This window comes from Agrilus planipennis, unplaced genomic scaffold (genome assembly GCF_000699045.2).
Source record: "Agrilus planipennis isolate EAB-ADULT unplaced genomic scaffold, Apla_2.0 scaffold5, whole genome shotgun sequence".
In the NCBI taxonomy this organism is placed as follows: Eukaryota; Metazoa; Arthropoda; class Insecta; order Coleoptera; family Buprestidae; genus Agrilus; species Agrilus planipennis.
In genome coordinates, this window is record NW_020442468.1 from 1,605,222 (window position 1) to 1,631,542 (window position 26,321).

General features: G+C 35.6%; 1 protein-coding gene across 2 annotated transcripts in view; it reads right to left on the reverse strand.

The window, feature by feature from the left end:
• LOC108736108 (cytochrome b5 reductase 4) overlaps positions 1 to 26,321 on the reverse strand; it is a 48,353-nt gene that overhangs the window by 8,681 nt on the left and 13,351 nt on the right. The window contains exons 2-5 of one of the 2 annotated variants that reach the window (XM_025981365.1): positions 24,997 to 25,487; positions 7,265 to 7,380; positions 1,260 to 1,421; positions 460 to 1,192 (exon numbers count right to left, since the gene is read on the reverse strand). In XM_025981365.1, the coding sequence (XP_025837150.1) occupies positions 460 to 1,192; positions 1,260 to 1,421; positions 7,265 to 7,380; positions 24,997 to 25,147 (1,162 nt within the window). In that variant the 5' untranslated portion in view covers positions 25,148 to 25,487. The remainder of the gene's footprint in view (positions 1 to 459; positions 1,193 to 1,259; positions 1,422 to 7,264; positions 7,381 to 24,996; positions 25,488 to 26,321) is intronic. The other variant, XM_025981364.1, reaches the window with a different exon arrangement.

Here is a 26,321-nt window from a genome sequence, read left to right on the forward strand (position 1 = left end):
TTCGACGGATCGTTAACCTTGTAGGTCGGTTGGTCGTGGTTGTTGTTGTCACCTCTCGTAGTTTAGTGGTCAGAACATTGGTGCGTAAAGCCAAAGGTCCCGGGTTCGATTCCCGGCGGGGGTGTGACAACAGCAACAATTTTTCCCTCATTAATTTGAGGTAGTTTGTAGTGGGTAAATAAAAAATCGAAAAAATGATTTAAAATTAATATTGTATATTAATCTACTATTAAGTAACTAAAAATGTTATAGGGTTTCATACCCTTAAGGTGGTTGAAAGTCCTTCCTTTACTTATTTAATGGATTTACTTACCTTCTTCGTAATTGTTTTATTTCTCTAATGCAATTAATAACCAAAGTTAATAAATAAATAAATAGAAATGGTCAAGCAATATTCAATAAAACTAAAAACAGAGCAATAAAATTTATTTCACTGTTTTTATGTTGGACTCTACTTACCATTAATAACTCCATAAATTTTTACGTGTTTTCCTAATGGTACTATTACTTTCCCATTATCCACTCTCTCGAGCTCGAACAGGGCCGTATTATAATTAATATCTTTTTTACATTTCAACGAATAATGCGTCCTGACGTTATCAGCTCGTTCGATGTCGTCTCTTTTCTGTTTCAACGATCCATACGATTCCCAAATTTTGCTTTCAGTCTTTTTAAATATTATCTCGATCTTTCCAGTTTCAAAATGGACTTTAGTATGGCAAGGCCAATGGATGGATTTCGAAAAGGTTATTTCGTTTGTGAAAACTTGGCACTCATACGTTAAATAAACGAATACGACATTGTCTTGGCTCTGAGGAATTATTTCTACTTGAGGATTACACAGGGCTTTGGTATAGAAGACGATCGTGATATAATCCGTTTTCTGGATCCAATCAAACCTCGGTTGAAACATCCGATCTTTCAGATATTTTATATCGTCGGAAGAATCAGCTTTCCTGGCAAACTTCGTCCTTGATTCACTTGCAATACTTATCGAATCATTTTCATCGGAACCAGGGCTTTTGATTGTGTCCACTACTGATTTTGGCTTATTCCCATTCGTGTCTTGCTGTTTGGGAGTTTTTGGAGATCCAAAAAACAACTCTTCAGCATTCATTTTGGGATCTAGTACTACCAAACGACCTATGTAACATTTCTGAAGTAGTGACTCGTAGTTAACCCAGGCATGAACCTGAAGGAGAGAATAAACAACTTTAGCAAATCCTAGAACACGTAGAGGGACATTAATGTTGTAAAACCTGTTCAAACAGTTTCGTTGCATCTGTTCCAGCCCCTTTCATTATTTCCTCTGGACCTCCTGGATGATAAGGAATGTAATGGGTGATGTTAAAAACTTTTCCCCGAATCGCCAACCAGGCGTCGGTCTCTTTATTGTGCCGGGCCAACTCCTTATGCGTTACCTAGATTTAAAAATGGACAAATGAAAAACACCAGAATTTTGAATTAACCAAAATCGAGACCTAACATAAGCAAAATTGTATCTATGTAATCCATGATAATTCATTCTGTTGAACGATAAAATTTAAAGTAAAACGAAAAGCGTGTAAAAGGCACAGGCCCTAATACTTCACGTGGCGTTTTTAAAAGGAAAAAAGATCAAAGAATGTGTGCTGACATCAAAAAGGCTTCACGTACTCTTGAGGTAATCTCTCCTTTTGAAACCTTTACCAATTAGGGAATGCTTTGTGGTAAATAACAGAAAACATAAATAATTTCTTTTTTATCTAAGTTTGTAACAGATTTAACAAGATACGTATTTGTTGACGTTGACATATCATCATAAAATCGTCAGTCCTAAGACTGGTTGGAAACGCACTTCCACTCTTTCCTATCCTGAGCTAATCTTCACATTTCCCTAAAACTAGAACATCCCACATTCTATTTGCGAACAGTAATCTAATCTAGGTCTACATTTACTCCTCTGAACTCCTGTTTTTGCCTCTAATATGCCTCTGAATAGGCCTTCATGCCTGAAAAGGTGTCCTACCAACCTAACTCGCCTATTTCTTGACTTGACTTCCATAGAGTCCTCTGTTCTCCTACTCTTTATAATCGTTGATGCATAGAAAATATTTATTGACGTTGATGCAATCAAAAAGCAACCCTGAAAAAGTTCGTATTGGGATGCGAAACGTTCGTGTAAGCTTTTCACAACTTTATTAAGGGGAATGATATTTGCGAACTTATTCCCTCAACAAGCTTTTTTTAACGTATCAAGATATGAAATCGCTCATTTTAAAAACTTAAGTGTTGTAATCTCTCAAAACGCTATAAAAGTAATTATTTTTAAGATGTTTAAACATTAATTGTACCTCAATCTTCCATACATATATCAAGCAGCTTTTAACCAAATTACTTTAGGTGAATATTAATTAACAGTAATTTGAGATCGTCTAATAATTTCTAATTAATTGTAAGTAGCCCAAATAACTAATTGTAAATTTTAGATATTCCTGTGTCATAGGTAGGTTTAGTTACTATTACTTTGGGGAACGAGTTCATGACTAATCCCAAAGCGACACCTGCTGTCCGAACGAGTCAAATTGATTCATTAAAATCCCGCAGGCTCTATATTCTCAATCATGAGCTAATTATTCTACCCAATACCTTGACAGGTACCCATACAGCAACCATCTTCTGTTTAAGACCTGTTTTGTTTTATATATTAATGTAAATAAATGTTATTATAACCGGGAACTGAAAGCGCCCGTTGTTACGTTCCAGAACTTTTAGAAAACAATTTCGCCATGACGATGGCGCATATGCAGATTTATTCAACTTTAAATCATCCGGATGAACAGTCGACGAACAAAGAACGTTAATTCAGAATTCTCGACCCGTGTTGCAGATACTGAAAGCTGCAGACCAATTACTGTCAATGGATTGCTTGATTTTATTTTAAATGCATATTCATAGAAGTGCACTTAATTAACACGAAAAATTGACTATCATTGAAAACTCACAAACATCAAAGAAATTTTAAATTTTATACCTATAGGGATTAATTGCAAATTTAAAAATCTACCAAACTTTTACACCCATTACGTAAGCATATCAGTGCTTCAACTTCTGATTAAATTATTTAGCTCGAGCGTTATTATTTAAAATTGCTACTGAAAATTTCAGTTCACTTCGCTTGTTGAAACTGCAGATTAATGTCATAAAATAGGGACATTTTTCAATGGCTCTTTTATTCCTTTTAACTTTAAGAGCTACATCCTCAGTACGAAAGCTTACTATTTTAATAACTCTATTAGCAACTGGTGTAAGAACTCTGTCTAGTGATGGGATAGTCCTTTGAAACTAGTTTTTAGAAATTAATTCTATCCGTTTTTTAATACAAGCTTCCTCTTTTTGATTTAATTAACAATTGCTTCAATACAAAGGTCTTTCATGGAATCCTTCAAAACTATACTGAGTGTTTCTGATATAAGCATCAAGCTTGCAGAGCACTTTAAAATAAGAAACACCCTGTATACCCTTGTCCTGTATGTCCACTGAATATGGTTTTAAAAAAACAAACTTATATATATTAAAATAACCAAACTCTTATAATCTGGGTACGGATTTTCCCTATGCCATATAGATATCGTTACCCTTTGCTCATTTTCGAAGGACGAGAGTATACAGTGGTTGCTTCTGTCTACACCCCTATTGTGACTGACAAAGGATGATATAGGATCGTGTAGAGACAATCCTTTGTAGTGCTTTAAGGAAAACTGTTGTTCGTTGTGTGAAAATTCTACTAATTCCTCTGTTTCTATAACATTTACATTTAAACTGAACTATACGATATTCTTTCGGAACTATCAAAAACCAATTCGCAATCATAATTTTTCATTACGACTTTAAAGAAGAATTTAATGGACTTCAGTTGTATTTCCATTTTCTATTAAAAAACAAATTACTCTTTGCTAATTGCTCAGAGTGAAATAGTTTATTACACGATTTTGTTATCAAATTTTCCTATTTATGTAATGCGAAATAAATTTCATATAGTTTATATGTATACCTATACCTAACACTAATTCAATAGGTTTGTACCTAAGTGAGTTAATTTTATGAGAACAGAACTTTTCTAACTTTATTTGGAGTTACAATATTAAATTAATATTTGTTATATATTCGATTGTCTTTATTTTATTACAAACTGTAATATAATTCCTTTTATAAAATTGCATCCCTAACTGCATGTACATGCAAAACAATATCATTTAAAGATGAAAATTCGTCAATCTACTTCAATGAAAGTCGAATTACAGTTCCATCATAGTCTTTATTTTAAATTGACCCGGCACCTTCACCAAATTTTTCAATAAACTTTCACAAATATACGCCAATAATATTTTTGTATCTTATGATTATCGTATTTTCAAACAAAACATGTAGATGGTAATATGTGGAAAATGGAGCAGATTATGACCTAGATTAGACTACTTTTCTCAAATAGTTACCGAAGTTTTTTTAGTAAGCAATAGAAATACGTAAATACCTAAGACTGGTTGGACACGTACCTCCACTCTTTCCTATCCTGCGCTAAACTTCGCATTTCCCTAAAACTAGAACAGCCCACATCCTTAACTTTTTGCGAACAGTAATCTAATCTAGCTCTACCTCTACCCCTCCTAACTCCTGTTTCTGCCTCTAATATGTCTCTGACTAGATCTTCATGCCTGAGAAGGTGTCCTACCAATCAATCTCGCCTATTTTTTATTGACTTCCATAGAATCCTCTGTTCTCCTATTCTTTCCAATAAGTACCTCTTCATTTCTAATCTTTTCTACCCACGTTATCCTCATCATCCGCCTATAACACCACATTTATAACGCTTCCGACATTTTCTTTTCCGCCGCGCCCACTGTCCATATTTCGCACCCGTACAACGCCGTACAACACCTTTAACAACCTTTTTCGAATTTCTAAATTAACCTTTCGCGAGCTTAAGTATATTTAACATGTTGTCCCATTTAACATTGTCAAAAGCTTTCTCTAAATCTACAAATCCTATGTACGCACTCTTTCCTTTTTCTATCGTTTTCTCTATTGTTACCCGTAAAGCAAGAATGGCCTCCCGCGTTCCTCTATTTCATCTAAAACCAAATTGATCTTCCCCTAATAGTTCTTCCACCCTTTAATCTATCCTTCTCTGTACAATTCTAGTTAAGATTTTTGACGCATGAGAAGTTAAACTAATTGTTCGAAATGTCTCGCACTACATATATATAATGATAATGAATAACAAATACATATAAATATTCCTTGTATACAAATTGAATTTAAAAGAGTGACTCTGTATACGTATATCGATATATGTACATAAAAGCTTTCTTCTTTTTGTTACTCTGAATATACGTATTCGCATAACTCGAAAAAGATTATCTCTACGTGTTCGCCTCAATAAAAGGACTCTGTCAGATTTCCTTTGAGGATTCCATCTTTTAAATTTACGCCGCTTCTCCTCGCCCAACTCAGTCGAACATTTACATTTCGAGCCAACAATCTCTTTATGTTCTTCGGTGACGTAAATGAGGCGGGGGACAAAAAGAATTCATTTTTTTCTTTGGGTCCATCGAACGAGAAAGATGCCTGTTCGGCAAGATATTTCCTCTGATATAATCCAAAGAAAATATAATTTAGGGATCGACTACACGTCATTGGTTCCTTATGGTGGCTGATCACCATAGAAATGTACAGAATATACACGTGAAGTATTGAATAAAACATTTTATACTCTAATGAAAAAAACAACGAGGCAAATGTCACGTCGAAGGTTCCGTTTCGTAATAAATACTAAATACAAAATTAAAGTAACCATCTAAGTACAAGATTACTATGGTCAATAAATACAAAACTAAAGTCTTTGTATGTATAGTTAGTTCAGAATTTCATGAGCCTCGCAGACTATTGAATTCATATTATACATTGTGAAAACATTCACTTGACTGTTGACCATATGCCTCGGTATACAATCAGGGGTGGAACTTCAAGTAAACTGTAAGCAGAGAGCGAACAGAGACTTCAAATGTTTTTACCCCTCCTGTAACTTTTTAATCGTATCTTAAGGTAATAAATCAACTTCCCGAAAGTCTATTTTAATTAACTTCAATGAATTATACAAACAACGTCTTCATAATTGTCTGATTGTTGTTGCATACGTGTGGACTATACCATGGTGTAGTGCAGTGGTTTCCAACCTGTGGGGCGCGGCCCCCTAGGGGGGCGCGAGACTGTTGCAAGGGGGGGGGCATGCAGCTGTTTCCAAAATATCATTTTTTCAAACAAAGCTTTAGGATTTTATTGCCTATGTGAAACTGGTTTTACTTTAATAGCTGTCTTAAAAACAAAGTATCGATCTCGCTTAGTGATTGAAAAGGAACTGAGAACCGCGATTTCTTCAATGATACCACGGTTTGAGAAATTTGCGCTGAAAAACAAGCTCAACCGTCGCATTAAATTTTTATAATGTTGTAATTGTTAGAAAAATTAAGAGAGATTTTTTTTTAAAGGAGGGCGCAGGTACAAAAAGGTTGGAAACCACTGGTCTAGTGCGTTAAGACATGATTAATTCCATTTTTGAGAAAATTAAACTTGACATTGACGTTTTATTTTTTCCTTTGGTCGAAATGCTTCATCATTAGCACACGGAAAAAGGTTTCTTTCTTAGATCCACTTATGAATACATTAATATTTTTAATTATTTTAATTAGTTAAGTTAATTAGGGTTTTAATTAGTACTCATGCTCCACATGATGGAAATCTAAACAGCTACTCTTAAACCTAACACGCTTTACATAAAATCGAAAAGTTTCCCGGGATTTCCCGACTTAGTAAACTTAACATGCATTAACATCAAGCCATACTTGAATTCTAAATGACGGCAAACTTTCATTTCATGCATATAAAATATCCTAACGCTAATTTTCATATTTCCCTTACAATTATTTGATGTTGGAAATAAAATGTCAATACAAACGAAAAACTGAACTTAATTTAGATACCAAAAACGAAAATTGTAAATGCTTCTGCCTTAGTTGAGGAAGAGGATTGAACATCCCTTTCTAACCTTCGTTTTCATGTTGAATTTTGAATACCAAAATTTTATTTGAACAGCAGCTTTTACCTCAAAAAGCCATTAAGAGTACTTTGTGAAAGTGTTAGATTGGTAGTAAAGATAATTACGTTTGAACGAGCAAAGCAAATGGTTTTCTTAAATGAAAAAGTTTGTCGGCTAATCAATTATTACCGAAAGTCGGCCCGCTTGAGACCCAACGCCTGTCAAATCGGTCCCCGAGTTGCCCAGCCTAATCCAGTCCATGAGGGAATGACCCGGAGAAAGGGCATGTTTATTTCTGGGATTACCTGGAAAAATAGGATAAAATCAGACAACCGCATAGTCAAAAAAAATCAGTTAAAATTTAATTCTTGTCATATGAATGGATTTAAATCCAAATATGAACAAAAAATAAAGGTACTTATAATATTTTATGTCATTTAAATTGAATCAGTACCAAAACTGGATAATTGTACCCATAGAATTCAACAATAAAAAGTGAAAATAAGGACATTATTGCCATGGTAGTCCAGGAGTTAATAGAGAATACTACAAACGGCGCAGTACGGGGGTTCGTTTTCAGCAAGTAGATATCCACACAAATGGACCTTGTTGGAGTATACGTAATCCTAAAATATAGCATTGTGCTACAGATGGCGTTTACTGCGCCGTTTGTAGTATTTTCTGAAACGCACTGTTAAGACAGCAGGTAAAAGTCGGTCTGTGTTCTGTCGGAGCTGCCTGCGACGCGCTGATGAGATCAAAAAAGATCGAAATCGCGATCCGCGTCTGGCAGTTTCGACAGAATACAGACCACTTCGAATTATTTTATTCAGGAGTTAATGTTAAAACCCTACAGAAAGCATTTATTATTTTCATTATCAAATACCTACCACTTACAACATAATAAGAATTACGATACTTAGGTCTAAAGCGATGTAATTTGGAACACCCTGTACGCGTAGAAAGCTTGAGAGACGAGAATCAAATATTTCTCCCTAATTCGGCCATCTGGAATTCAATCAATTGCCATTTCCACAATTTTTATTAAATTTCTTGGGGACGAACGTGAGAGATCGACAACTTTTTACCTCGTCAACCGGGAAAAGTATTCGACCTCCAAACAACAAATTAAACTCGATAGAAATTTCTTATTTAATGAAGCAATTACGTTCGTAGTATGTGTATTTATAGTAAATGAAGAACAGGAAAGGGTGCCTTTATCTTGAAAGTTCTCGCTATTTCTACCGAAATTTATTGCTGTTTTATGTAGGAAGAAAAGGATAAAAGGTTTTTATACTTTTTTCAAACGAATTTTCCTCAAGAAATTTCACACCACCAAACAAAATAAAATCTAGTTAAGAATGAAAGTAAAGTGGACGTTTTTTATAGCTTTCCCCGTACATTTGGAGTTTTCCGACCAAAAATAAAATTAATCCTCAACCTTACTTCTTAAAGCAAAAATTTAACACGAATAAAACAATGGAAGCTTCCTTGTTACCTTTAAATAACCTAGAAACTAATTAATCCACAGAATAGTGAACTTGTATTACGCCATAGATGGGGTACCTTCGTTAAGGACCAAAATCTCATGTATTTTCTTATGAAGATTAATTTTAGTCTTCTTCTTCAATTTTACCCCTCCCTACACTCCTAATCCGCCGTCATAACCGGATGCAAGACACGACGCCCCAAAAGATGGCTGAGATGACAGCTGTCAAAGATGGCTAACAACAGCTGATGGCTGGAGGAGGTTAAAATTGAACGAAAAAGACGAAAATAAACCTAAGAAAACACAAAGGATTTTAGAAATGTACTTGAAATAATAAGAATACACATGAGCTACTTATCAAATGGAATTGGTAATTCCAGTAGTACTCACATTGGACTTCCAAATATTTTATCAAACTACTTCGTACTTGAAGTAACCCAAAATTACAGAAGTACTTTGTACTTGGAAATTCAAGTGCAACAACCGGCTACTTGATACTTATTACTTGAATCAATGTAACAGAACACTTTGTCCAGCTCTGACCATATTAAGGCCTCCAAACGGAAAACTTTTTCCTAGCTGATATATTACAAGCAGAAACAGGAATAAAGAGGCGCAGAGGAATTAGTTAAGAAAGCGGGATGTTCCATCACTTCTCGGAGAAATGCAAAGATTAACTCAGGACAGGAAGGAAGAGAGGTGAATGTACTCCAGTAAAATTTCCAAAAAAGGTCAGTCAGGTTTGAAATAAAAAGTAATTCTATTTAAAGGGTGAATAAATGTGTTGAAAGTTTCTTTCAGGTGAAAGGACAATGTAATCTTTTTAAAACGTAAATACACCTTCAGATGTTCTTTTTTTTCTGTTTTCATCCTTCCACACACGAATCGCAGTACTTCTTTTATTTCAGATCTCGGAAAACCCCGTGCTACTGTAAACGCTTATTTGCAGTCGTAAAACTGATATACACAGCAACGATTTTCACCATTTCACACTTCAGTTACACTGAAAACCAGGAAAATACTCGATTGCAACAAAATATATACACCTATACGCATAAATAAATACGTACAAACTCAACTGGACATAAATATTATCCACAGTATTTCATAATATGGAAGAGTCCTTATAAACAAATGATATACATGATCTTTTTGCTACGATTGGTAGGTACGTTTTAGGTTATGGTGTGCTAATGAGAACTAATAAATTTTAAATGGTGATCCATAGGTATCTAGAATTTTCAATAAACTGATGTCCCTAGACAAAAATTTTCAGTCTCTCGGAGTCTTTTAGAGTCTTTCAGCGTCTCTGAGAGCGTCTCTCACAGTTTTTCGCAGTCTTTCAGTTATTGTCTAGGTGTTTTTATGGATCTCTCACAGTCTCTGTATGAGAGACTCGAACGAAAAAATTGTTAATTCAGAGATTCAAGTCTCTCACAGAGAGACTGAATGAATGAAACTTAAAAAATTGAGAGACGCGAGTCGAGGATCTCTCCATGAGCGACTCGAGTCCCTCGTTCAGAAACGCTAAACAGTTTTTTGGCAGTCTCTCTCAGCGAGTCTCGCTTACAGAGCCTCTGAGAGACTGAACATTTTTATCTCGGGGTAGTCGGTAAAAAAATGTTTTCTAAAACCACCCAGACGATCTTTATCACCCTTGATTCATTTTTCGTTTTACTATTTCTTAGTTCCTTTAAAGGAAACGTACAGGATTACCTAAAAAGGATCATATGAAAGGGAGGTATCAACTTCTCAAAAGCCTCTAAAGATAAACCAATAAATAATAACGAAAACTGTTGTTGACCTGGACAAAATTCGTTTTTAGATACCTATATCTTGTATATATATATGTACCAAAGGACGGCCTTCAATAGAATCTTTCCCAAGAAACATCACGTACAACAAAGGCCGAAACATATCTCGTTTAGCCATCACATATAAATCATGAGCCTATTACCTTTTGGGCATTTATTGCAGATTTCTGACTGCGTATATCTTCGACGATCCTATTCATGATAGGAGGCTGAGAAGTGGTTAAGGTAAAACGTGAGGGGCGCGATAACGACAATGGAAATCGTAGATGTTTTCGAAATCGATAAGGGATACTGCTGGATTAACCATATCTTTCTATAAGGAATGAGCATCGTGCTAGGAATATTCAAACAACTAATTTTACTTAAAGAGTTTATTATTGGTTACTAATAGTCGAATTGGAAATAAATTTGACATTTTAATTCAGTGACAAATCATGGACATGTTAAACAAGTGAACACATCACAAAAATTAGTTTATTTTTCTATCTATTTATCTACTAATAATAATAGTTGGCCCAAATGTGTTGAAGGCACAAGCATCCATCTCGAAACTTTCTCAAACGTAAACAATTGAATTTCATAAAGGAATAGAGAAGCCGCTCAGTCACGTAGAGTAGAATTTGGGACGAATTTCTAAATTCACCGTCAGGAGGATGATAAAGGACCAAGTAAGTGCAAAACTAACAGATGGCATCCAAGAGAGCGGGCGCTGACGCCTCATCCAAAATCTCATTAAGGATGAAACTATGCAACATTAACACGCCGAAAATGTAATTTTCACGATTAAAAGCAGAAAAGATTAACAAAAATTACTTTCTTTGTTTTAAACCTATGTAGTGAACTCGAAAGTATGGTTTGAATCAATAGACACATAGGAATCGAAGATGAAGGAGGCAGAACGGTAGGAAACCATACTTGGAAGTATATTAGAAGCAGGAATGGATGTATAGGGTTGTTCGGAAAGTCATTTCGTTTTTTTTTTGTGGAAATGAAAGACAGTTTTCGTATAATAAACAAATACTTTATTAAATTATATATTGACCGTTTTGGTCCAACACCTTTTACCATCTTTCTGGTAGTAGCATAATTCCACGCTCATAAAATTTTTGATCTTTGCTGGCAAAAAACTGATCGAGGAGGTTTTTGACCTCCTCATTTGAGGTAAAGGTTTTACCGTCTAAAAAATTTTGGAGTGACCGGAACAAATAATAATCCGATGGTGCCAGGTCTGGAGAATATGGCGGGGGTAGCATTGTATCCCATTCAAGCTGTAAAAGCTTTTGGCGAGTGACCAAACTTGTATGAGGTCTCGCATTGTCTTGGTGAAATACTACACCTTTCCTGTTGATTAGTTCTGACCTTTTCTGTTGAAGTGTATCATTCAGTTTGTCCAACTGATGACAGTAGACTTCCGAATTAATCGTTGTGTTATCCGGTAAAAGCTGAAAAAAAAACGATTCCTTTAAAATCCCACCAAACAGACAGCATCACCTTTTTTTGGTGAATATCGGCTTTGGAAATGGTTTGAGCCGGTTCATCTTTTTTGCTCCATGACCTCTTGCGTTTGACGTTGTTGTATACAACCCATTTTTCGTCCCCAGTGATGATGCGCTTCAAAAACGGATCATTTTCGTGACGTTTGAGAAGCGAATCGCAGACGTCAATGCTGCGACACAGATTTCTCTCTGTGAGAACATGGGGAACCCATACATCAAGCTTCGAGGATAATCCCAGGCCTTTCAAGTGGTCATGAACTGTTGAATTAGATAAATTTAACCTCAATCCGATCTCACGTGTTGTTATTCGCCGGTTCACATCAACTAATGCCTTTATCGCGTCTTTATCAGCTTCAACCGGCCTTCCCGAACGTGGTGCATATTCGACATCAAAATTGCCGGATCGAAATTTAGCGAACCAGTTCTGGCACTGGCGTACTGTCAACACACCTTCTCCATACACATCAGTCAATTTCTTTCTGGCTTGAACAGCATTTTTACCCTTTCTGTAGTAAAACAGTAAGATATGTCGAAAATGCTGCTTATCGCTCTCCATATTTAAAAGGGCACCAACCAAAAACTACTGCGTAGAATTAATTGGAATTTTTCACACACAAGCCTTGCTATATGAGCTCTCAAAGCATATAAAAATTATACGGCTTAAATGTGAAGTTGGGTGCAAAAGAATACAATTAAATCCTCTGTCGGGGAAAAACGAAATGACTTTCCGAACAACCCTATAAAAGGGGGCAGCAAAAGATCTAGATTACATTACTTCTTGTTATATATGTTATGTCGGCTCAGGATAGAAAAAAATATGGGTGGGTGTACAACCAGTTATCTCATGATGATTCAGTAAACGAAGTTTTCCGATATTTTAAATTGACAACCTAATTTTATCAAAATGACATCCAGCGATGGTTTACGTGTTACAGAATACTGAAAAACGAATATTCCCGTAATTTCCAATTGGTTCTCCACCACCACCCCAAATCTCTACACGTTATGCCATCAGATAACTGTGACGTGATCATTGTGAATATGTAATTGAAACTTTAGTCTGTTTTTATTACCCAATAAAATATTGCAATTTAATACACTAACATATAAATTTAATGTGGCAGGCTCAGTTTGGTCTGAAAAATTTTAAGCCTGACGTAGGCACTATAGCCTGAGCATGTTTGAAATTTCTGGGCTCAGTTTCTGAATTGCAACTACTTTCCCCCTGTGTTTACAAGGATTAACCGCCCATATTGACCAGCAACGAATGTTCAGTTTAATCTTCCTTGCAAAATCGCTTCGCCTTTTCCTTAGTGTTTCATATCATCCCCGAATGCTTCTATAGCATTATATCATTTCAAAATTATTATCCTAAACAACAAACTCTAGAGGAAACTGGTACATATCTCGAGCCGTAAAACAGACACGTGCGACAGGACAAAATATCCCTTCGACACATTAATTGCAAACAAATATAAATTCTGCCTTATCTCTTTTGTGTTGGACGAAGTTCGACATTCGATTTTAAAAAATACGGCGACCGTTAGACTGTTGTTGTGGGCAATATACATATAAGCTCTTGCGGCTTCCATCTCCGCGCAGAAAATTGATCGTTGTGTGTGATTCGCGAACAAAGGGTTTACTACCTACGGAAAGTGGACAATTTGATCCCTCAATAAAAAAAAGTGGAGTCTATTAGCTAATTGCCATTCGAAGATTGTATAATCTACCTATTCGCTCTTGAAGTTGGTATCATGTAATGATACCTCTAGAAGAATTTTTGTAGGAGGGTTAAATGCAATACATTAAAGTTAATTAATTTTTACCATTACACATAACCTCAAATTAATGAAGAAAAATTACTGCTGTCACGTCCTCGCCGAGAACCGAACCCGGATCCTTGATTCTTTTACAAGAGGTGGGGGCAGCATCAGCTACAATCAGGGCGTGTCGCATATAAAAGCAAATTACCGAATATTATACCTAAATAATCATTATTTAAATTATTCTTGAGAGTTTATTAAAATTGACGGTATCACCATCTAGCGGCATGTTAACTAATGTTGAATATGTTACGGTAACATAAAAGACACTTTCGCGGTATACCGTACGTATTTTTTGGGTAAGTACCAGTACAGATTTATAGGGCAATTTGTTAGAAGACTCTCCTGGCGTTTCCAACTATTTATTACCCGAAATGTGACCTCATATATGGATATATAACTCATAAACCGTAATCAATAATTTCTACCCCTTATAAAACACACATAAGGATAGGGATCTCTAAATTTTGTGTTCATTTTCTCCCTCGAATGGCTTTATATTTTATAAATCGGCCTTCTAGGCATCACGAGGGTTATATTCCTGGAGAACTAGATCGTTCAGGCTAACCCTAATACTTTATCATCCTCTACTAATACGAGTTATTGCCTTTATTAATATTCGACTCGGGCCCAAACCTCAATTTGTTTAGTTAAATAAACAAATTATGGTCCATCATTCTTTTCTCTTGTGGAATATCACAAGAAAGCATTGATTCCTCATAGCTCATTCATAGTCATGTAAATATTTCGTAAATTGGACTTCATACATTTCATGGTTATACAAAATGGTACCTTGGAGCCTTTATACGTCACGTTCTGGTAGAACAATTAAATTAATAGCTGCTAACAACAGTAAGGTAAAGTGCACTCATTGTGTAATACCCTAGTCATGTTCCTTCTCCTTGATGTGATCAATTTAATATCAGGGCATCTCTCAATTCACATCTTCATATAGACATGAATGTATATGCACCTAAGTGTCTAACAAACTTTCCATAATTTCCATTATCAGAACTACAATGACGAATTCTCAATCGAATCTTACATTTTAACAAACTAACATCGTCTTTGTATCTTGTTAATTCGGTTTCCGTTCTCTTATTCATGAATTACCATTCGGAACGTACCTTGCCAAAAATACAGACACACAATTTAGAACGAAAAAGGAATTTATTCCCATCAAGTATGCCTTGTATCGATTGGTAAGGGAATATGAGGTGATCCTGCAATACAAGTACAGGAAGGAACTTTTATTGGAGGGTTTAAGTCAACTTTCCGATATTTTCGTCCAATCTGTAGAGGATGATTACAAGGCTTTCCCAACGTATTGCGGAACGTTACACGTGTAATAAAAATGGTCTTAATCAAAAAGAAAGTAAATTAAACAAAGTAGAAAGACTATTTTAAACTGTTCTGCATTAAATTGTTAGTAAATGTACAAAGTAGACATCCTTCGAGTTGTCGGAAAAAGAAAAGACATTAAAATTTGTAGAATTGGAAAAGAAAACACCCAATCAACATTAAGAACAATGAATTTAGTCAAGTCCTGTATGATTTTAATTGAATTGTGATCAAATCGGAAGAGTTATTTCTTAAAAGCCATTTTCGTTCGTAATTGTCGAAGAACGGCTAAATTCCCTTAATTCGTCTCACAGAAAAAGTAATCGACCTTTGTCAAAAGCAAAATCGAAATTTATCAGTTGTCGGAGACCAAGAGAAACGAAATAATTCCCTTCAAAAGCCTTCTGGATTAGTTCCTAAACTTTTGGATTAATCGGAGCTTGGAGATCATATTTTATGACCGGATATTAAAAAAAAATCAGTCAATGACATCTTTTTAAGCCAAACCGGGTGTAAATAGATCACAATGAAAAGGAAAATGATAAAGCATGGTTTAAAATAAGAAAAAACGTCAGGCTTCGTGTGCTAATATAAAAACTAGAAGGAATCGACAATTTTTGAAGGATAGGAGTCAGATATACAAATCTGGATAAGAAATGCGATCGCACATAACTTTAAGCTCGCGAACAGATAATTTTAAAGTTAAAAAAAAATTATTAAAAACTCGGCTCTGTGAGGATGCAAAACGTAGACGATGGGTGTAATGGATAAAAAATAAAGGTATAGGCAGATGAAAAAAACACTTTTGAGTGTTGTTCCTAGCTACTAATGTTGGTGGACAGGCATTCTCTACGAACTAAACCGAAAGGTAGAGCGGAAAGCCCTCTACAGTCTTCTTTTAAGAATCCTTGGAATAGGTGGGTAGCGGTTGTGGAAAAAGTGATAAGACAGACGAAATGAAGACACAAGAGAATTGAAAGGTTAACTAAGAAACATTACTGCCCAGTATTTGCCCAAATAATCCAAGTTGTACCAGTGTAAGTGGGTCCGGAATTGAGTCAATGTCGATCCTCGAAAGCCAACCTGTGGTCTAAACCTTAGGCCATGCCGCGCAACTCGGTAATAGACAAATTATAAAAATACCTTGAATAGAAAAGATTATAAATGGAGAGATACAGGAAAAAGTAGGGAAAACAAAAGACACAATAGAAGTGAATAAGGAAAAGGAGAAATAGGTTAATGAGGCATCTTGTAACACATGAAGAGCTGCATGGTTAATGAGATATTAGAAGCAGGAGCAGGATTAGAGAAACCATTTTGGATTATATTACTTCCTTGGTGAGTTAGAGATGTAGCATGTTCTTGTTTTTCTGAAATGCGAAGACTGGGTTAGGATAGGATGATGAAGAAGTGCGTGTCCAGTCGGTCTGCGAACTGATGGCCTTATGGTGATGATGTAGTCGAAAAAGAAGTACAAAACCTACACACTTCTTATGCAATGGGACAGCTAGTTAAGATCCGATGTAGTCCTACCGATTTGTTAAAAAACTGCAAATGATGGAATTGTTAAAATGGTACAGTCCAGGTGAGAAAATGTCGAGCGTGATTGAAAAGTGATTTTATTTTTTCATTGATGGTTAAGACCACTGAAAGTTACGTGACCTCATTCATAAAGCAATAGAAATCATTAATATTCATCTGCAACGTACCATTTGACGATATAATGAAGCTATAAGTATTAATGGCGGGTAGGTTTAAAGAGAATAAACCACAAAAGGTTTGAATTTATTAGCGTTATATGAAGCGCCAGCATACAAAACTGTTACCTGTCCAAAGCAACATATAACAAACAACCTAAAAAGAAGAATCGTAACTGGAATACAAAGCAGTCATCAAAAAGTTGCAAGAAAGTAATCAATAGTCTGAAACACATTCCCGTATACAACTGCACAAACAGTACTGCAAAAAAAATGCTTGCTGACATTTTAAATCTAGGACAAATTAAAGCAAACAAATAGGAAACGGAGAGATAAAAAACAACCGCATTTTCTCATAACATTTAAATCTTCACAAAATCTGTACAAACATTTTGACATTTTGTTTATTTATTCGAGATAATCGTTGGAACTATGGTTAAGTCGAATTTTCAAAATTATACCCGAACGAAAATTTTCAGCTACCTGGTAAGAGGTTTGAATAATTTTCTTTCTCGATAATTCCTTCGACGCATCTGCCACATATCGACTTGAAACTTTAGAGTGACAGTAACAAGAAACAAAAAATAATTCAGTCGAACAAATCCATAAAAGACATTAAGTAAGTCTGGCAAGGCAAAAAAGACATTAAGAATGCTACAGTCGTGCCATTCGCAATTTCTTTCACGAAGTGGCTGGGGAATCCTCAATGACAAAAAAGCTCAATGAAATGAAAAAGGGGAAACGAACTGCTTGAAAATTAGTAAAAAAATTACCGCTGCGTTCAGGCGGCAAAAGTAACACTAATGGTAAATTTTGGACAAATGGGAAACTTTTATTACAAGGGCCAAGCACCGTTCGCTGTGTACTACAAGTAAGAATTACACATGCAAATTTCAGATATGAAACGGTGACAACGCTTCAGTTATTAGATATATATAGGTATAAAAGTAATTCCCCGATTAAGAATTGTTTCTGGCTCATCTCCTGATTATGGGAGGGATTTTCAGAGACATGAAGTAGGCACAGGCATAAAGAGGAGCAGACGTAAATCTACATTAGACTACTGCTCACAATTAGTTGGAGATGAGGGATAGAGTGGAGGTGAATATGCAAACAGTCATCGATCTTTCAATAATGCGATTTAATGGGGAACTCATTCCAGATGCTACATTTATAGAAGATTTAACTCCTCCATCAAGAATTGTTTCTGGGTTATCTCCTGATTAAAGGGGGCACTTTCAGAGAAATGAAGCAGGCGCAGGCATTAACATGAGCAGACGTAGATCTAAAGCAGACTACTGCTCACAATTGGTTGGAGATGAGGGATATAGTGGAGGTGAATGTACAGTCAGTAATTGGCCTTTAAATACATTTATGGAAAAGTTAATTCCTCCTTCAAGAAATGTTTCTGGGTCCTTCCTTGATTATAAAAGGACGTTTCATCCACATGAAGTAGGCAGAGGTATAAAGAGGAGTAGACGTAGACCTAGATAAGATTCTATTCGTAAATAGATAGGGATGAAGAACAGAATGAAGGTGAGTGTACAACCAGTCTTCGATATTGGAATAATGCGGCTCAATGGGGAACTCATTCCAGATGCTACGTTTATAGAAAAGTATCCCCCATCAAGAATTGTTTCCGGGTCATCTCCTGATGATAGGGAGGCACTTTCAGATACATGAAGCAGACACTGGCATAAACAGGAACAGACGTAGATCTAGAGCAGACTTCTGTTCACAAATAGTTGGAGATGAGGGGAACAATTCTATTCTATTCGCAAATAGTTAGGGATGAAGAACAGAATGAAGGTGAGTGTACAACCAGTCTTCGATATTGGAATAATGCGGCTCAATGGGGAACTCATTCCAGATGCTACGTTTATAGAAAAGTATCCCCCATCAAGAATTGTTTCCGGGTCATCTCCTGATTATAAGAGGGTACTTTCAGACACATGAATCAGGCACAGGCATAAGGAGGAGCTGACGTAGATCTAGAGCAGACTACTGTTCACAAATAGTTGGAGATGAGGGATACAATGGAGATGAGGGTACAGAAAGTCATCGGATAATGCGGCCTAATGGGGAACTCATTCTAAGTGCTACATTTATGGAAAGGTTAATTCCCCCATCAACAGTTGTCTCTGGGTCCTTCCTTGATTATAGAGGGAACTTTCACCCACATGAAGTAGGCAGAGGCATAAAGAGGAGTAGACGTAGATCTAGATAAGATTCTATTCGTAAATAGTTAGGGATGAAGAACAGAATAGAGGTGAGTGTACAGCTAGTCTTCGATGTTTGAATAATGCTGCTTAATGGGGAACTCATTCCAGATGCTGCATTTATAGAAGATTTAACTCCTCCATCAAGAATTGTTTCTGGGTCATCTCCTGATGATAGGGAGGCACTTTCAGATACATGAAGCAGACACTGGCATAAACAGGAACAGACGTAGATCTAGAGCAGACTACTGTTCACAAATAGTTGGAGATGAGGGATACAATGGAGATGAGTGTAGAGAAAGTCATTGGTCTTTGGATAATGCGAAAAGTTAATTCCCCCATCAACAATTGTCTCTGGATCCTTCTTTGATTATAGGGGGACACTTTCATACACATGAAGCAGACACACGTATAAAGAGGAGCAAAAGTAGACCTAGATTAGGATGATGGATAGAATATAGACAAGTGCATAACCAGTCGTTAGTCTAATGACGGTATAATGATAACCATAAAATGAAATATGGTTTTTAAAAAATTAAAAAGTCATTGCTCGATCTTCTGTTGGAACTAAACGCATTGAAATAAATGGTCTCCTGTCAAGTTTGATGTTTCAAACGACCCTCATGTGAAATCTCATTCCAAATCTAAATCTCAACTAAATCCAATAAAGCATGATAAATGTGAACTGCTCATTGAAAAATGAGAAGTGTCGTGATTAATCTCAGTTTCATTGTTCCAATCAATCTAACAGCCATTTTTTTACACATTTTCTTCATTACTAGTTAACTGTAAGTATTTTTGGAAATATGCACGACAACAAAAAATGAACTTAAACAGGAGGATTTGCGTAAACAATTCCTGAAAGTGTTTTTGATAAATGAAGAGAGAAGGTCCTGAAAACGTACAAAGTACCTTTATGATGTAACTGAGAAAATACTTATTTCACAAACTAATTAATCAATGATAAGTAACAAAAGATTTTTCTCCGAAAATCGGATAACTGATCCTGAAAATTTCAACAACTTTACGTAAACAGTTGTTGATAAGGAATGAGAAATAGCACTTTGCGTTGCTGGCAAAGTTGCCTTTCTTGAAATCCTTACGAAGGGCTTTCAAATTTACGTAATCTGATACGTTTCAGGTGACATTTTCCCTTTCGACTTTGTTTTTACTTACTTTCCTTACGTAGAAAACGTCTTCTTTCAGTTCAACGGATAAAATTACTCACAAACAAAAAATAAACGAAATTTGAAACTGCATGTTTTGATTAAGAACATTAGGACCAGTGGGTAAACATAATAAAGGCGGCTGATGTAGAACATTATAATTTTTTATAAGTCAATAAAAATATTTGTTTTCTTTTAATTTCCTAATGTAATAGCGTAAAAAAACTCTAAACAATATAATATGTAGGAGGATTGGAAAAAGTGACTGATTTTGGGTATCTAGGAAGTCAGATAAGTCAGGACGAAAGGAGTAGTAGGGATATAAAGCAAAGGGTTGCACAGGGTAGAGTCGCCTTCAATAATAAAAAGAAGTCACTTCTATGCTCGCGAACGGTTAATTGAGAAATTCTAAAAAGGTTGTTGAAGGTGTATGGTTGGAGCGCGGCGCCGTACAGATGCAAAACATGGACGGTGGGCGCGGCCGAAAATAAAAGGTTAGAAGCTTTCGAAATGTTGTGTTACAGGCGAATGATGAGGATACCGTGGATAGAGAAGATTAGAAATGAAGAGGTATTAGAAAGAATAGGAGAACAGGGGACTCTGTGGAAGTCAATAAGAAATAGGCGAGATAGATTGGTAGGACACCTTCTCACCAGAAGTTAGGGGAGGTAGAGGTAGACGCAGATTTGATTACTGTTCACAAATAGTTAAGGATGTGGGATGTTCTAGTTTTAGGAAAATGCGAAGATTAGCTCAGGATACGAAAGAGTGGAGGTGCGAGTCCAATCAGTCTTAGGACTGACGACCTTATGATGATGACACTTAGGCAAGCCATAAATCGTTGTTTTATTTTATGATGCCATCAAAAACAGGCACATAGAAAATTGACTGCTCATTAAATGCTAATTAAGTGCCCTTATGAGAAATGAAATTCGCCAGACATTTTCTCATGAATTACTGTTCTATTAGCCTAAGATAAAGTTAGAAATTTAACAAAATCCAAGCTCTCTAAATGCTAAACCGATGCCTTCTAACATGTCAAGCATCTTTTGCTATTCCGGAATGACGCGTTATCAGCAATTATTTCAGTTACAAGGCAACACGTTGCTTCTTCTTTGTTAAAGCACTTACGAATCCTGTAAATGCTAAAACGAACGCCTTCAAGTATTTCACCCATCCTTTACCGTGTTTCTACAATCTTTAACCGAAAAATTGTGTTTTTGGTCATGGCCAACCAAGTGCAGCACAAACATATAAATCTCCATACACTACATTATTATTATATAACTGGAGCACTCGAGAGATCTTCTGTTATTTGTCTAACCCACATCTTCATCATTTTTAAAAACATTGAATCGACGACGTTCATATCATACGTAATAACCATCACAAATCAGTTCTTTCATTTATAGATTTGAAGGACGATTATTCGCAAGGAGTAAATGTTAGGCCAACAATATTTAAGTTTAAAAAACACTTTCAAGTAGGTAATTGTAAAACCATCGAAACTTGGAAATAAAAGAATTTATGACAATTTTTACATTAAGCAGAACCAATTACCCACACCAAAGTTGTAAATAGATTTAAGAAACACTTCATCCATCACCAAAATAACCGACCACTTTGACACTGTGACAATTTATTCGTCGTTAAACCTCATTTAAATTTAGACAAACCACACAAACATATAAATAAACTATTTGGATTCCAATTTCCATTACAGAATCTACCTGAAATTGCCAAATCCGTAAATCGATACAACTTAATTAAAATGATATAACTACTTCTTTTGTGATGTTCATACTCGATGGGTTTCCAATTTTCTCGAAAAATTGAAATGTGATATACAATATTATATTTAATGAACTTATAATCAGTCAAATAACATTAACAAATTTTATTCATATTTCAGCATTTTCGATGTAAAAAATTAATACCTAAAAGGTTATTTTGCTAACATTTATATAGCATTACAACACTAAAAGGTCATAAGACAGTAAAGGCACTGTTGGAACTGCAGCACTTGATATTATCGATAGTATAAATATAGTATTATAGCAGTATTAGCATCTAGCAAGGAGGACCTAGAGATAGCTTTAAATAAAATGGAAGCGGTACTGACAGATCAGTATTGTATGAAAATAAATAAAAGTAAAACTAAAATACTGGTATGCAAGGGAAGAAAAATTAGGGAAAGAGCGAATATAAAGATAGGAGATGAAAAATTAGAAGTGGCTGATTTTAGATACCTACGCCTTTAATAAAAAGAAGTCACTTCTATACTCGCGAACGGTAAATTTAGAAATTCGAAAAAGATTGTTAAAGGTGTATGCTTGGAGCGCGACGCTGTACGGGTGCGAAACATGGACGGTGGGAAAGGTTAGAAACGTTCGAAATGTGGTGTTATAGGTGGATGATGAGGATATCGTGAGTAGAAAAGGTTAGAAATGAAGAGGTACTTATTGGAAAGAATAGGAGAACAGAGGACTCTATGGAAGTCAATAAAAAACAGGCGAGAAAATTGGTAGGACACCTTCTCAGGCATGAAGGTGTAGTCAGACATATTAGAGGCAGAAACAGGAGTAAAGAGGAGTAGAGGTAGACCTAGATTAGATTACTGTTCGCAAATAGTGAAGGATGTGGGTTGTTCTAGTTTTAGGGAAATGCGAAGTTTAGCTCAGGATAGGAAAGAGTAGAGGTACGTGTCCAACCAGTCTTAGGACTGACGACCTTACGATGATGATGTTGAATTACTCCTTTCTTCTTTAATTCTATCTTTATGCTTGTATAATGCTTGATCCTTAAGCTTAATGTCATCTAGTCAGCAGCCGTTTTATGAAGAATCGTTACGTGGAGCTGTACGCTTCGCAGTTCCCGCGGTATGATATTTGAATGTTGTGCGCATGTGCGTATACGAAGCTGCATCTAACGCCGCGAGTTATTAGAGGGTACTGTTGCTTCCGCAGTGCCAACTCTGCCGTGCTGATGAAAGGTAATTTCTTTACGTCGCAATATAATCAGCAACCGCCACCACATACGACCCCAATTTTCTTTTTCCTTTGACCATAATTGCATCAATAAGGAGCCGTTGACAAGGCTGTCGTTGGTAAAAAGAGGGTTTTATCCACTCTAACAAATGGATAGCCTCTACTTCTTTATCGTTTGAAAATTAATCTTCTTTATGCTACTAGAAGCCATCTCAAAAGATTGATCGGTTGTCAGCATCGAATGTTTGATAATTACGCCTCAAAAATTGTCGTAGGTTTTTTCACTATTTATTTTATGGTTATTACCAGTAGTTAATATTAAAAGGTTTTACACAGTATATATATACAGGGTCATCGGAATTAATGCCGAAAATTCACATTGATACTTAGATCCACAAGTACAACTTGGTACAAACAAACTTGTCCATTAACTTGGATACCTGCTCTAGCCTTAATCGAAATTGATCCCAATCTTGTAAATTTTGATCAACAGGGAGTTCTTTATATTTTGAGGTTCTTCATTTACATATTCTTCAGTCAGGATCCAAATGTAGCAGTCTGGGCTGCAGGGTAGTCACAAATCTGACAACCAATGGTAATGCATGTCACTGTAAAGACAAACCTGAGTTTTCCGAGCCTTCTGTGCGGTCACTAGACCAGATAGTCCTCCAGAAGCGACTTTATCTATCCAGGACCTCAATACATATAACTCTGGGCTTTCAACTTCCTTGTTTGTGATTACATCTGCATGAATAATAACGGTAGAAACTTTAATGAGCTTTTGGCAAATTCATCGATCATTTTCTCTATCTACGTATAAAATGTTTTGCATCTGAAATGAACTTCAAATAACCCCTTTTTGGTTTTTCCGGCGTAAAGTGATCCCAGTTCAGTTGATCTGCGGTCTTGTCATCGGTTCATCATAGTTCACGCTTGATCAAATTGATTTTTCTGCAAAACAAACTACTTATCATAACTCCAAAGCTCTAAACCGTGACACAGCATCAACATCTTTACGTAATCCGGATTTACCTCGACGACTCTGTATATGAAACCAATAAAATTGAAAAGGATCATCCACTGCGATGCCATTAAGGAGGATCAAATTCAATTTACAATATTGATAAAAGATTATACTGTCCAAACATAAATAAATTATTTCTGTTTCTCCGTGATTATATTTGTTTTAAAGATAACATTTATCTAAATAACAACTAAAACAGTATATTTAAACTGTTTATTTGTCTTATTTAAGTAAATTTACCAATACAAATAGAAATTTCAGGTTGTCTATTTTGATACGTGACAATTGTAATGTAATTTCAACATTTTTGAAACAAGTAAAAAAGTAGAAAAAATATTCTTCAAAAATAAGTATTAAACCGTTGCAAATATGAATCTATAACAGAATACCTAATTGTACATACCTATCGAAAACGAATTTTCGTAATTTTATCGTTTTAATGAACCAATATGAGATAACGTCTTCACATTGATTTAGAGACATTAATTATACTAATTATCCAAACCTGCAGTTTTTAATTGAATACGTATACTATATATTTATAGTCGGATTTTAATTTCGTGTTTTCTGTAAATTTACCTTATAATTGAAATACAGTTCCGATTGATGTAATTATATCATCGCTCGCTTTTTCCTTTAATTGGAGCAAACCTTTTCACTCAATAAGTACAACTTTATGAGATTTTACACGGTTAGAATGGACTAAATATTTGATATTTATTTCTTTACAAATTTTTAGTGGTATTAAACATATAAAAAAACTCTTAGTTATATTTTTCTTTATTAGATATTTTGAAACTTTGTAGAAACAACTACTTTTCTGCAACTATCAGAACTTTAAAAAGATAATAAAAATGTTAAAAACCTTCGTTGTCGCATTCTACATTTTTATTGGAATCCTTTTCGCTGGTATCACTTCCGCCTTTGTCCTCATTCCTCGTTTCGCACTTCTTGTATTCATCACCTTCCTGATGGACACTTGAGCTTTTCCAACAACAGCAATTCAAACAGCGCATCGAGCATAAAAAACATGAATGGATTAACAACAAACGACACTTACAAGATGTCGCATAACCTTTTAACTAATTAATCAATCGATCAAATTTACATAAACAGTTAATTATTATCGATCAATCGGCTACGCGTTCGTTTTTCGTACGCGATATTTCGTCGAAACCGATTCGTAGAACGAGCGTTTGAAGTTGTGGGTTGACGCTCAACTGTGTGGCGTCCCGACGCTGGAGACAGACTACTCGTTGTCTCAACTCCAACGGTACTGGTGCGCTTCGCCATTCCAAACCAATTCTGCACATGGGTGAATGCAGAACCAAACATCTGAGATAGTCCTGTTATCATCTAAATTACAAGAGGTAAATGCAACTCGAGAAAATTAGAAAAATGTTAAACAATGATAAGACATAAGAGGCAGATTTATTACTGTGTATTGATAAAAGAAATACACTAAACACAAAAGGAAAGGCGTCTTTAATTCTGGATACTGCTGATGTGTTAATAACAATTTTTAATAACACTTCTGTGCCTAAGATATGTCACCACCCTAACTTCAAAATTCAACTTTTCAAAAATATAATGTATTAATATGTCAGTTTTAAATGTCCTGAAAAAATTATTAGAAAAAAAGTTAAAAAAATTAGAAGAAGTGACCGCTTTAAGGTATCTAGAGAGTCAGATAATTCAGGACGGTAGGAATAGTAGCACAGGGTCGAGTCGCCTTTAAAAAAAGAAGTCACTTCTATTCTTGCGAACGATTAATTTAGAAAATCAAAAAAGATTGTTAAAGGTGTATGTTTTGAGCACGGCGTTGTACGGGTGCGAAACATGGACAGTGCGCGTGGCGGAAAAGAAAAGGTTAAAAGCGTTCGAAATATACGGTGTTACAGGCGAATGATGAGGATACCGTGGATAGAGTTTAGAAGTAAAGAGGTATTAGAAAGAATAGGAGAACAGAGGACTCTAAAAAAGTCAATAAGAAATAGGCGAGATAGGTTGGTAGGACACCTTCTCAAGCATGAAGGTCTAGTCAGAGACATATTAGAGGCAGAAACAGGAGTTAGGAGGGATAGAGGTAGACCTAGATTAGATTACTGTTCGCAAATAGTTAAGGATGTGGGCTGTTCTAGTTTTAGGGAAATGCGAAGTTTAGCTCAGGATAGGAAAGAGTGGAGGTAC